General features: G+C 35.4%; 1 protein-coding gene across 2 annotated transcripts in view; it reads right to left on the bottom strand.

Annotated features, from left to right (window-relative positions):
* Positions 1 to 13,211, bottom strand: part of TENM2 (teneurin transmembrane protein 2) — a 544,454-nt gene extending 531,243 nt beyond the window's left edge. For both annotated transcript variants that reach the window (XM_010579129.1, XM_010579130.1), the window contains exon 1: positions 12,986 to 13,211. In XM_010579129.1, the coding sequence (XP_010577431.1) occupies positions 12,986 to 13,211 (226 nt within the window). The remainder of the gene's footprint in view (positions 1 to 12,985) is intronic.
* Positions 13,212 to 14,357: the final 1,146 nt, after the last annotated feature.

Raw genomic sequence — 14,357 nt, 5'->3', positions numbered from 1 at the left:
GACATATTTGATAACCACAAAGCCTGCTTATTCCAAATATACTCTCAATTACAGTCATTCTGGATTACACAAAATGAAAAAACAAGTTCAGGGAAGTGCAGTATTACAATGCTCATCTCAGTTTCTGTGCTGTCAGCCTCTCAAAGCTTCCCTACACGTGATGGAGTCTCCCCAACCTCCTGCCTGGGCAAACCTTGTCAGAAGAGAAGGCAGTTTCGCATCTTCGGACCGTGCGACACGCATCCCACCGCTGCACTGATACTCGGGGCAACGCGGGAACATGGAAAACCTGTCACGGCAGCTTCTTGTGGTCTGAAGCTGAATGTCATCTTGGAAGTTAGATGTTTTCTTTAAGGGTCAGTTCTAAAAGTCAAGCTAAGCCTTACCTGTGCAATACTGTCTCCCAAAGGCAAACAGTTGTGGGCAGTGGACTTTCTCAAAAAGACCCTAACATATTAAGCCAACACCTCATCTGTGTTAACGTTGTTGCAATTACCCCAGAATAGCCAACACACAGTAACGAAACCTTTATTACACTTTGTTAACAGTAAAAACAAGCACAAAGGTTCATTTTGCTTAAGAAATAGCAAAGAAACCGGCAAACACAGATGAGAGATTGTTGCACTCAGTCAACAAGAGAGAATCACATAACTGAACTACTGAAGACATCTAAAACCACAATCTGTTGTGTACACAGTGATTTCAGTGAGCAAATAACATTTCATTTTTCTGTGCTGTGTTCTAGTTGAATTGTCCACATTCGAACAATCCTAAATACAAGTACAGGATTTTAGTCCTCTATCAATACTAGGTAACATATATTTCCAAGTCCCTCTAATTTAACGTTCTTTCTTCCAATTACGCTGCTGCTAGATCTGTAGGCAGTCTTATAAACCACTTTAACCTTATTTTAATTTTTCATTATGAAAATTGTAACTGTTCATTAACTTTGGAAGACACAGTATTACAGCTGTGATATATCATTCCTCATATTATTAACAATCTACTTTATAAATTCAGTGCTTGAAGCAGATATTGGTAATAATGTCTTACAAGTTTTATTTTTGTGTTTGTAAGAATTTAGAAAAAAACTTAATAGAAGCACACACACTTAGCTGCCTATCCATACACAAAATTTTATTCACTGTCATGATTTCAAAATTAGTGCCAAAATATAATTGCACCGAATTGAGCAGACTCGTTAGAAACTAAAACACAAACCTCCCAAACAAGAAACTACCTGATTAATACTACCCTCCCCACCTCTCCAACTCTTTGATAAGATTACTTAAGCAAGAATGATGTCCAGATTATCATTTTTTGTGTAGTAAACTTTTAGCATATCGTGAATAATTTTCATCGAAAGTAATAATTTCCCACAGAGATTAAGCAGCATTTTAGCTTTGCTTCAATACTGTTCAAATGCCTATCTTAGGGATAGAAAAACTCCAAGAGACAATTGGATATTGCTATGAAATTGAATGGAATATTACTTATAAAAGGGTTTTTTTGGTCCTGTAACTACATAATTTGAAATATTAATATTATATTTCTAATATTTAATATGTCATCTTAAACTGCCATCTTGAAAACACAGTATTCTACTGGAAGTAATTCAGAAAAGCTAGAATCCTGTGCTAGACCAGTTGCCATAGAATGGGCCATTTGCTTGAGGGAATGAATTTTTTATTTTTTTTTTAAATTATTGGACTTAACATTACCTCTGGCTTAAGTAGCAAAACCTAAAATACTGATCATTTTTAGTTCAATACTTATACAAACATAACTGATTCATGTATTTGAGAAGACAAAGTTGTACTGAACTGAGTCATCCTGCAACTGAGCACTTACTACTTCATATAATCAAAATTTAAACTTGTTTCTAGCCAGCAGCCAGCACACAACTTGCTTATTCCTAGGTAAAAACTGACCAAACGCTATTCTACCCTTTTCACATAGAATACTGGAAAAAATACTACTGATGTTGGATATTTGTTTAAATTTTCTTAACATTAGACATTTCTTTACATTCTACAGCAGGTGGTGGAGCTGCCAAACCAAAAACCCTCAGCTGTAGCTCTCTGTGTAATTTCACCATCCACGAAACTTTCCATGAAGTTTAGGTCACATATGAATACACTGATAAGATAAGCTAAGAGAAGAAAAACAGTGACAGCAACTACCAAGATTCAGAACTTAAGAGTGGATAAATGAGCTGATAAGGAAGGAAGAAATATGACAGTGATGTGCATGCAGCTAAAAGAAGTTTACAATACTAGGAGTGGCAAGGCATACCTGGGCTGATAACTTGGATAAAGGAAGCAATGCAAGGAATAGAACAGGATGGATATTGGTAAGATCTTCCAAGCAAGATTTTTATTAAGCTGAAGAAGCATCTTGCATGGTAATCAACAGAAGACCAAGGTTTGACTTGCAAAATTACACTGGACAAGCTACACTGAAGAGACATTTCAGTACTGATGATCACACTGTTCTTCTCTTGTAATCTACTTCAAGCAAGTATCTAACTTTGTGAAAATAATGATTGTGAAAGCATTTGATTGTTGTACGGAAAACAGCTAACTAGCATCATCGAACACAATGGTAGTTACACAGAGCTCAGAGAACAGAAACATAAGCAAGACAACAGGCACTGCTTTTACTATTATGTCAAGAACGTTTTTCAAGTGTCAAATTCAGTTTGTAACATCCAGTTTCTGACCAAAGTTTAGAAAATGGCCTAGTTCTTAACTACTCTGTTTTCCATAACATTTCTTTAGGTAGGTAATTCCTCTCTCCATTTTCTGGACTTGCTCAAATTCAGCTAAAATGAAATCTCTTACTTTACTTATCACTGCATTAAGAAGAAACAGAAAACTCTTTTGAGTTTTCCTGTGTAAGCTTTCTGCATTGATTTTAACAAGGTTCTGTCACTCACACACACACACACACACACACAAACATCTGAGACCCATTCTATACCATGTATAAGAAACAGCATTCCTCAGAGAGGCTTTTCTCGAAGCAGTTTTAAAAGATATCCTTTCATTCTGAATTAAACAGGATGTAGGGATTGCCACCAGTGGAGGAGTAGGAATCACAAACAGCTATAACCCAAATATTCTAAGGAAATGTAAGCAAGTAATTACAAATAAAACTGCTTACATTCATGCAACTTGTTTGGCAACAGCAGTATACCATAAGGAAAGCTGCTACAATTCATAACAGCATCTTGTAATAAAACAGCTTTATGCATCCCTCTCAAACTGTTTAGTGCTCAAATCTCATCAGATGGCTGAGTAAGCATTACACTTTGGGACAGTAAATCTCTGTTTCCAATATGGTCCACATTCACAGACATGTACTTTTGCATTCACTGTAAGACACTTCCAGTTAAGCACTCATATAAAAAAATAGCAATATATAAAAATATCTGCATGCTATTTTGTCTAGTCAGCTATATAGACTCTGAAAAAATTTAGGAACCTTGAAGGACCAGCAGCTCAACAGGAACTGACTGCTACCAGAAAAAGCAAATCTGAAGTTTGGATTTACAAACATGGAAGTAGTATGAAAGGTCTATCTTTATACCTGTTACTGTGTCTTCAACATGTTTTTATCCATGTCACTGAGGCATATATGGCATTGCTATGGTACATATTGCTTCCTTTAGAGAAAAACTAAAAGATAGGAAAGGGTTTAGAAATAAGCGACAAATCTGATTTCATGACAGAAGATGATACTACACAGGCAGATGCTTGAAGAGCTCTAGATAGATAGATAGATAGACAGAGCTCATATAAAAGATGACTGGCTTAACTGCAGCATCTAACAGAACTGTGAAGAGAAAACACTGGGTACTATGGCTGTTCCAATAAAACAGAAAAGGGCATCACCAGACCTAATGGACAGTAACTGAAGCCACTTTCCAAAATCCAAAGAGAAGCTGGCAACTGCTTTTAACGTGGAGGCTGACTTCCCACAGACACTGCCTGCCAATGGAAATGATGGATTTTCTGCCGACTGATGTTTTCAAGACTCCAGAATGTGCTTCATTCAAGGACAGATTACTGGGATCAGCGTAGAAATAATCTGATGAAAGTTAATGAGCAACTGGATAGCAGGCCAAACAAGATAACTGGAAGGCCTTCTGAACTTAAACTCGAATCCAGAGACAAATAATATAAAACAAAAAGAACAAATAAAACATGCTGGGCCCTGCTTAGCCAATTATACTTGCTTCTTGTTTTCTTTTCTACTAATTTTGATTCCCATTTATAGGTTTTAAGTGAATTTATCGTCAGCACTTTGACTCAACTCCAAAACATCCATGGTTCTCTAAGGAAGAAAATTGAGGTTTGGGTGATGTTTTTGTTTGTTTGTTTGAAAGTTTCCTTATGTTTTTCTTACTAAGTAAACTGTGTGTATTTGGGTCCAGTCATAATATTCGAAAAGCTTCCAAAAATCACATAATCCATTTGAGGTATTAGGTGAACAAACAGGGAAAGAAAACAAATATAAACATAGTAATCATCACCACAGAGCAACCAGTTGCCCACTGAGTCTAGAATTTAGTCCCCAACAATAGTAAGATATTTCAAAAGAATATGGGCAAAAAAAACCCCAAAAATAAGGTGTAAAAGACAATTACAGAATAAACACAATAAACACCTAAAACCTGTTCCCAATGCATTTGAGCTGAAAACTGACTTGTGCGTTGGAGCAGTGCATACACTCTGGTGCTTAACCCATCTTCCACACACTCAAAAAAATATACAAATGTCTAATACTTCCCTTATTTTCCTGAAGATATGGACCTTAAAAACTTCTGGTATCAGAAAGTTCAACAATGTGTAATCCAAAAGAAATGCCTTTTGTCAGTTTAAAATTTATGGATTTCCATTTTATTTAAATATTTCTTTCTTCCTCTATTATGAGAAAGGAAGAGGAGAAGCAAATGGCCTAATTTTTCTTTACCAGAAAACAAGCTTTAGAGGGGTGCCCAAATCCACAGCAGAAACAAAACAATATTCACTAATGCAAATTCTGGACTACATGACTTCTAAAGACTAATTTTCTGCTACATGCCTAAGATGCAGGGGCAAAGATGCCCAATTCAAACCCAGATCAAGCGTAAAAGCTTTTTAAATCTGAGATTTTCATGGTAATAGGTGTATTAGAAAAGCATCTGAGTCTCTTCATCAGCTTGGGAACACTCATAAGTAATCAGCCTCCTTTCCAAACTCTTCTTGCTGGAAAATGCACCCTAAAAAATACTTATGTTAAACTGCAGATACTTCTGAAGACAAGAACCCAGAGAAGGTGGAATATTTGCAGAATTTGCACAAGTCAGCCATTTTTTGTTAGTAGGATTAATCAAGAAATAAGTATTTTTATATAGAGTATTTTATTTTAAAAAGAAAAATATTATTTCATCTCCTTGGAGTACATTATTTCCCTTTACAATGGATTTTAATGTGAGAAAGAGCATCCACATGGATGGGCCTACATATTACAAACTTCTTAGAAGAGTGTGTGCATGTGTGTGTATGAGAAAATGGAGAAAGATTTATAGGATCAAAAATTATTATTTTCAGTGTCCAAAGTCTTAGACTTCTATTTCATAGCCAAGCAAAGGGATGAGGAGAAAAAAAAAGTAATCAAAGAACAGGTTTTCTTCAACATTCAGTTAGGCCCTAGCATAATAAGGCGAGCAAACAGTACTCCTCTATTTTGAGGCACAAGATCTTTTTGCTTGATACAAATTTGTAGCCATAAAGTATAGGAAGTATAATTCCTATTAATTTCAAAGTACTTTTGAGAGGGTATTTGCATTAAAATGGCTACTAAGCCTATTCTAGAGTAGACCTAAGTTTTTAAAAAAATTTCTTTTATTCACAGTGTGTGCTAACTACACGAGTTGATAACATCTACTTTTTAGAAATTATCCTTTCATATCTAGTGTACATAATGTTCACGTAACTTTGTAAATGGATAAAAAAAATAGAACCTAGTTTAACTTAATCATCAATGAATGAGGAGTCCACTACAGCAGCAGTAAAAAAAGCAGCTCTTTTTGAAAACTAAATAACTTTTGAAAAAAAGGAGCATAAGTCTATATACATACCTATATATTTGCATCGGAAATCCCTGAATTCTGATTCTCTAATTCAAACTGTAAACAAATGCTGATTTTTAATAATGATCACTAGAGAGAAACTGCCAAGAATAAAAAATTACTCCCTGAGAGAAACTGTGTGTACACAGAATTCGCCTATTATGTCTGGCTGTTTTTTGTTTATTCTACAAATACATATTAATATTAGAATAGTACTGTGTTTTTCAGCACTGGCCATATTAATTATTACTGGAGTCCTCTGTCAGCATCATAGCTTCTCTATATAAAGCTTCAGAAGATAGTATTTTATTCAACTCCAACTTCATCTTTATCATGTTCACCTAGAACGAGATTCCTGGTAATACTTTAATTGATTACACTGTGTATTTAGGTTGCTAGTTGATTATGTTCTTTCCATAGCAATGACATTTTAAATACTTCAGCATGCTGTATTGCAACGGCCAGCTCTGAACTGCGGGGCTGGAATAGATCTGCTGCCATTCAGTGTCTCAGAGAAGGACTCCTAACGGCCAAGATGCTGATCTACTAGTCAAATAGGTAAGAGAGCAAGAGTTACACCTTCATTCAACAAGTCCCTGTTAGACAGTCTGACTTCTCAATGGTTAGTTCCAGCAGGCCTGAGCAACCAACCACACCCAGCAAATTAAGTCACAATGTATGAAGATATAAAATGGTGAAACACCAAGAAGGGAAGATGGAAGGGGAATGTAAAAGATTTTCAGAACAACTGATTTAAACTACCAGTTACAAATCAGTGAGCTTCCTGTTCAAAAGGAAAACAAACAAACAAACAAAACCCCCCAAACCCAAACAAACACAACACAGAAGAGCAAGAGAAAACAATTTATGCATATGTACTTGGTAGTACCCCAAAGACTGAGAGTCTGCTCCGTGATGCTTCCCTGAAAAGCCACTTCTAAAGAGATTTCCTTCTGATTTTATGCTATTGTGACTCAGATCTAATATACACAAAGTTTTAGTTTAATTCCTATTTGTCAGCAGATCTTAATATTAAAGCTCAAAAGGCCACTCGACTGATGCTAGAGTATAAATGAGAGGAGGCATGTTGGATTTGGGGTTAGACTTTCTTACATTTTCCTTTCCTAAAAGAATATTTTCTTATAAAGGTTTGTACTTTCATTTATTCGCTTTTCTAGTAATGCTACTACATAGGTCCATCATTAACAATATCAACACAGATGAAAGCACAGATGAAAAGTGCTTTCATGTTTTTAAATCACTTAACAGCAAGAACCATATAATCTTTTATGATTTTGGGAGGGAGAAGGTAGGGGAGAGAGTTTTTATTCAACATCTTTGCTTTATTAAATAAGGTATACATATTAAAATATAAACTTTTATTTCTCACTAATGCCATGCTTTCTAGAGAAGAGCAACTGAATGCAGCTGTTGTCTCACCTTCATAAATCTTTTACACTGGGATCATGTATTTCTTAGGTAACCGTTAAAAACAAAGTAAATCTTGATTCAACAGCAGTGCAAGTTACCTGTGTGTACCAGTTATAATAGGAGATTTGCCTTGAGGCCTTCTTCCCCACAGGAGCTCCCCTACATCTGATTCCCTGTTAAGGGCTTCCTCCTTAAGCTTCTGCCACCTGCCTCTACCTCGGATTTTGTTTGATTACGTAAGTGTATGGATATACCAAAAAGCAACGTATTTCAGAATGCTACTCAAAACCTAACATGAGAAAGGAAAAGTAAGGATGTGCTCCCACTCTAGCCAGAATACAAGAAAAAGTTTTCTTTAACATCTTTAATCCAAATCTATATATTGAACATTTAATTTTCAAAAGGTCACAGGTTCTGGAAAGAAATATTAAAACTAAAATTAGTAAAACTCAGTTGGATTTCGAAGGGATACGCTAATCTGAGCCTAAAAGTTGAGTACAACTTGTGTTTGATGACAAGATAACCAAAAATCTCATCTTGGTGTTACTGGGAATATAAGCAGCGAGACAAAGTCCAGGTAGCCTAGAAACTGTAACAGCAACTATCCCTCTGTATAGCAGCGCATTAGTCACTGCTGAACACAGAATACCTGACCACAATAACTTTAAATCCGAACAAGCTTAATCAGTCTCATGAAATGTTCTTACTGCAGTGTGGTTCTTCGAATGTGTCCCAGTAAATTATTTGGTGACAGATTTATGATGTGAAGAACAAGAAGAGAAAACAACATTCGTTTTTCTCAGCAATCAGAGCTGCCTAGAGTAGGCTGTAAAAAATAAAATGTAGATTCATCAAACTGGTTTGGGTTGCTTTGGGTTTGGATTTTGGGGGAGTTGTTTATTGACATTTTTCTTTTTTCTTCAAGAAACCTGTTTAATATGTATGGAGAAAAGATGCAGTATGAAATGCCCAGGAGATGATGAGTAGTATGCCATAGTAACACAACTTCATGTGAAAGAAAACTGAGTGCACTATATACTTCCCAAGTGCCCCTCTCTGAGAATTCTACTGCAATAACTTAATTTTCTATTTGATGTTAATAAAAATACTGGACAATCTTAAGAGACATTATAAGGGATTTATTATAATAATTGTCACTACTTTTTTCTAACTCCCATTAATGTACCAATAGTGTTAAACAGGATACAAAAAGCATACGGTTTTAAGTATAAAAGAATAAATATGGAATTTGAGCTGACATTCAGAAAGGTATTGGCTCTTGTTCTTTACTGAAATTATCTCGCCATACAAAAAAAGATGCTGTGACATACACAAAGCAATTCAACTGTGGTAAAAAAATTCAAAATATTTCAGAAGACTGTTGGGTCCAGTTTAATATGATTGTGGTTTTTAGACTTATTTTTAATAACTTCAATCATATACTCTAGTTGTTCTAACATTTCACAGCAGAGATTTACTGCTAAACTAGATCTGACCTGAGAATGAGAAAGCAGTCAATTCAGTATAACTATTGGCTAATAAATTTTGCATCAGCTGGCATTTGGCCCAGGCAGACACACAAAATCCATGAGCTATGAATGCCAAGTGAGGAACTCCGGAATAGTAAGGTTTGCAATTGTGCCTTTGAAACCCAGTTTAAAACCCTTAACAACTCAGTAGAGTGTTCTTTTAAGCAAAATTTGGTTACAAAGTATACTTGAAGAAAAGCTGCCTTTCAAAGCAACCTCTTTAAAGAAAGGTTTTCCAAAATCCTCATTTTAGCCTTAAAGGACATCTACCTTCACCATGCTGTGTCAGCAGATGAAGTTAGAAAGAAGGTATTAAAAAAAAAAAAAAAGTAGTTTGATAATGGGTTCTCTTTGGTGGAAAAATACAGAGCATATAGAGAAATTCCTGTATTACCAGAAGATTGTAAAATATTCCAAATATTCAGAGGTCTCAGAACTGTTGTCAAGCTTTTGACATAACCTAGCAGAAAGTATAAAAGTTTCTATTAATCTTAAAATACAGCATTCAGAAAGGACTCCTCAACTTTAAATAAATCTTGTAATGTTTGAATGCTCTCTCAGATCCACTGAAGGACTGTATTTTTCAGATCAATTGACTAATGAATATTCAGTGCAGGTATTGACTTACAAATACATTTCTATCTTTATTAGGGAAAATCTGAGACAAATTAATAGCTCAGGTATGCATTGGACCTGTCATTTTATCCAAAAACCTGAGCACCTGTTTTGAAGATTATCAGAAAATAAGCTTGACACAAAAATACTAAACCTATTCTGAATTACTTTGCACAAATATTATTACTGCTACATTAAAAACAGACTTTAAAAGGGGAATTTTATTACTTAGAAAAATTACAGGTAAACATCTTAGGAAAAGTACAGTAGAAGTAATGCCAGACTAAAGTGCTTTAGGTAATACACAGTCACGTCACCCTTCATGCCTTTATACCAAAACTTCCAAATACTGCACCAGAAAGTAGCAGCTACAACAAAGAGGAACTTTCTTTGGTAGGTGCATTTGTCAATGATTAGCACAAAAAGCTTATTTCAAAACATTCAAACAATGACAAAGTTTTAAAGTTGTATTCTCAGAGTTACACTTCCACCAATGTTCAATTTTCCTATTAAATGCTTTATTCACACTAACTTAGAGAGGTATTTATACTTTGGAGATCTGCTTTTTCATGAAGAATGAGACAAACAAGTAAGAACAGAAGGACAATAAAATACTAAAGCAGACCAAGATGATCTGTTTCAGACTTCTGAGCCCTGAATATAGTTTTTGTTATTAGCATTTCACTGTCTAACCATCACAAACAAAAATAGAAGTAGTACAATGTGGTCTTATGGTTAACAGATTTTCAAAACCAAGTAACGTATGATCAGGCAGCAGCTAAAAACAACTGCTTTGAGCAGATCCAGTGCCATGGTTAAACCAGATAATTTTCAATAAGTCAAATGCATATAGCTTTTCTAACAGAAGAGACAAAATATTGAGGAAAATATCTACAATTGCTTAAAAAATGTCAAGCTACTTTATAATAGATGAATAAAAAATTCTCTAAAGACTATTTATTTTAAGCATGTTTATTTCCTACAGAATTTAATCCCATCAAAACACCCACTCAAATTTAGAATAAATTTACATGTATAAATCCCTAGATGTTTGCAGCTGGAAACCGCATGCCTAAGATGTAATGAACAGTATTTCCTACTATATGAACCACTTTTTTATCCATATAACATTAATATAGAAAGTGAGAACATGTAGCAAGTCTTAATCTAGATCTACTTGCCACATTATCTCAAATTTAATGTCAGTAGAGGAACTGTACAATCAGAAAGATACCGAGCTTTCAAACAGGAAAAATCATCATACAGACTTATTTTCTAAAGAAATTTGCTTTGTAAACTTAACAAAAGCAGGAAAATAAGGAGTTACTGCTCGTATTATTTAACAAAAAACTTACTCTGGCCCTCTAAAATAAACTTTATTCATCTGACATAATAACACAGACTAGCAGGAGGAGAAAAAAAAAAAAAAAAAAAAAAAAAAAAACCCTGAGGGTTTCAATTCAGTTACCAACAATCTGCACTCCCCTTCATAAAGAGGGCAGATAAGAACACATTAAGAGCAGGAGGAGGATGAACAGTTGTCAAATCAGTAATCAAGAGAAAAAGAACACCCTCATGAAATGCCGAATAATGACCTGGAAACTAAAATGAGGCACTTGAGCTGAAGCATCAATCATCCAGATAGGGAAAAGCAATATTTAGATGACTCCTGTACACAAAGGCTGAACAAACCACAGTGAAAATGGCTCCAGTAGCTCGTATGATCTAGTTGCAGTTTGATGCGTTATCTCTAGGTAAATACCTATAAGCAAAGAAAGACTCTACAAGAACAGAGATTACCTTAGAAAATAGAACTGGGTGTTTGATAGACCAAGCACAATGCAAATACTTCCAAATGTCTGTACACAAATGCGAGAAAAACACGGGATTAGACAAGGGTTTAATTAGCGATGCTAATTAATAGATATTTTGATTTAAAGGTGAAGACAGGCACTGACTGTTGGCAGAATGCTTTAAACAAGTTGCATGACATGATATCAAGTATAAAAAATGACCTTTCATTGGCTGTTCTCTACATAGAAGTGTGATAACTTAGAATTTCATGAGTCACAATATTAAAAATGTATAGTAGAGAACTATCATATGCCATTAACAAGCACATATATAGAATAGTAGAGTTTCAGCAATTAACAATGTACTAGATAATTTACCTTCCATTGAGAGGGACACAAAGGGCTACACATTTATGCCTCAAAACTGCCTATATCTTGCTTGATATATAAACCATATCTGATTCTCCAACTGAAACTAAACCAAGTAATTTATTTTAAAAACCATATCTAATTGTTGACTAAGTGACAATTTCAGCAGGCTATTTGGTCAAGTTAACCTGATGATTAAACACCGTTCCTATGAAGCAATGTTCACTAACGGTTTCAACACACAGACTTATGATTTACTAAGACAAGTAAATACCTGAATGAGAGCAAAACTATGTGTGTGTACAGTGCAAAGGGATAATCACTTTTTTTTTAACTAAAAACATTTAGATTGTTAATTCATTGGACATAACAGGTATTTAAAGCAAGGAACATTTTATAAAAGAAGAGGTTACTTCACCTTGCTTACAAGTTCACACAGGCAGGTTATTTCAAATACTAGTTCTAGGATCTCAATGCTGCGATAACGTATTATAGCCAATTATAAAAGTAATTAGACGGGTTTCCTCCTTCCAATTTATATGAGGTGAAGGGTAAGCAGTAAGGGTAAGCAGTGACAAAATGAAATCAGAGGAAACAGCATTCCCATTCCCACATTCCAATTACAGAGCAGTCAAGAACAGGAAAGGAATTCCAAGGCACCTGATTAATAATGAATATATGTTGGCCATATGGGGTTTTACTATAACAGTCTTATAGTTATCTTTTCAGTACAGGCACTCTGTTAGAGACAGAAAAGTTTAGATGAAAATGCTATTATTATTTCCAAAATGAACCTAGGAAATAGAATAGAAAGTTAGCATATTGGCCAACCCTGAGATCCATGACAAATACAACATTTGGTTAAGGGTCATTAGCATTTGTGTTTATTAGGAAGAGTGGATCCTGGTTTGCCTCATTTACCAATAGTGAATTCCGACAGTATCAGAAATCTGAGAAGAGAAAGAACTTCCTAATTTAACACAAAACAGTTGAAATAATGTTAAAATGGCAACCATTCTCCTACCGTTCTTTCATTAAAACTCCTTATAACAATGGTATCCTTCAACAAGCCACAGAGATTGTCTACCGCGGATTACTGTAAAAGAAACCAGTTCTGACTTTAAACATACCTTGCCTTGGAAACTCATCTGACTCCCTGTGAACCAGGTCAGAAACTCGATTTCCATAGTGCATCCTGGTGTCATGATCATATGCCTTCAGCGTCTCACTTGAGCTGTAAGACTTCTGAGTTGGTACTCTGCAGTCTTCACTGTCCAGTGAAGAACTTGTATAGCGACATTCCTTTCCACAACGGCCCCTTGTCAGAGAACGGTGCCTTCTATCTTTTATATCCATTATTCTGAGTCAGATAGGATGTTTTCAGAAAAGTCACGCTTGTATTTGGGGTCAGTCACTGTCACCTAAAAACAGGAAAGGATAACAAAAGAGTGAGCAAATTTGCTGCTACATTTTGTTTTATTCTACTTTCCGTGACTTATCCTTGAAGAACAATCTGGCACAGATTGAGAAGAAAGAGAAGACCCACATGATACATCCTTAGAAATTGAAATAATTGACCTGAATGGGTGGGGGGAGAAAATCAAACGCTATAAGAGAATTGCTTTCTATCTAAATTATCATCTCACTGAAGAGTTTAAAAAATAATGATAAAACAAAAACACTGTTATCTTTTGATTTTTGAATGAGCACTGATAACGCAGCACAGAACTGACAGAGTAATATTTGTTCCTGTTATGCAACAGTACAAACAAAAGCAGACTCAAACCAGCTTTAATTATTTCCGTTCTTCCTGCAGGAGGGCTTGCAATTAAGAATTAAGCATGCAGGAAAGTTGCATAGAGGAGATTATTCCTATTCAGCATTAATGCATTACAAAGGTGTACATTATCCTTTAACAATGTGTTCACAAGCAGCAGCAACTGATTTTATTGCCCCTGGATAACATAATCCAAGGCCCTGTTCTCAGCAAAAGCTTGGACCAGGTGTCTCCAGAGGTTCTTTCCAGCCTCGACATTTCTGCATTTTTATGATTCTCTGAAAAAACTTTGGGAATTGGCTGCTCTTGTGCACCACAGAACATGACTAGATGCTCTTCTTCGCAATCCCTCAAGATGACCAGTTTATCCATATCGGCAGTTGGAGCTCTTCAAAACTGTGTAAATACCTTCTTGCTCACTGGACCAGAAAGAGATAGATTCTTACAGTCTACTTAATTAGGACACCCTTACTGTGGCAGATATACTTTCATATATGCACAGTTAGCATGCATAAACTGCAAAATGAAAGATACTGTAGAAAGCAAGAAACACACTAAGCACGAGCACCCTAACCACTGGGGTACTAATTATTTTGAGTTGGTATCCATATGTCTTTCTCTCATGGCATCCTATGCCCAGGTCTGTAACAGTCCTGAGAAATCCTCATGACAAAACTTTCTTCTGGAAACAAAATCTTCCCACACAAAAAATACCCCCACAAAAA

This window comes from Haliaeetus leucocephalus, unplaced genomic scaffold (genome assembly GCF_000737465.1).
Source record: "Haliaeetus leucocephalus isolate CR32 unplaced genomic scaffold, Haliaeetus_leucocephalus-4.0 Scaffold656, whole genome shotgun sequence".
NCBI lineage: Eukaryota > Metazoa > Chordata > Aves > Accipitriformes > Accipitridae > Haliaeetus > Haliaeetus leucocephalus.
The sequence above is the reverse complement of the archived record's forward strand: the minus strand, read 5'-3'. Positions and strand labels throughout refer to the sequence as shown.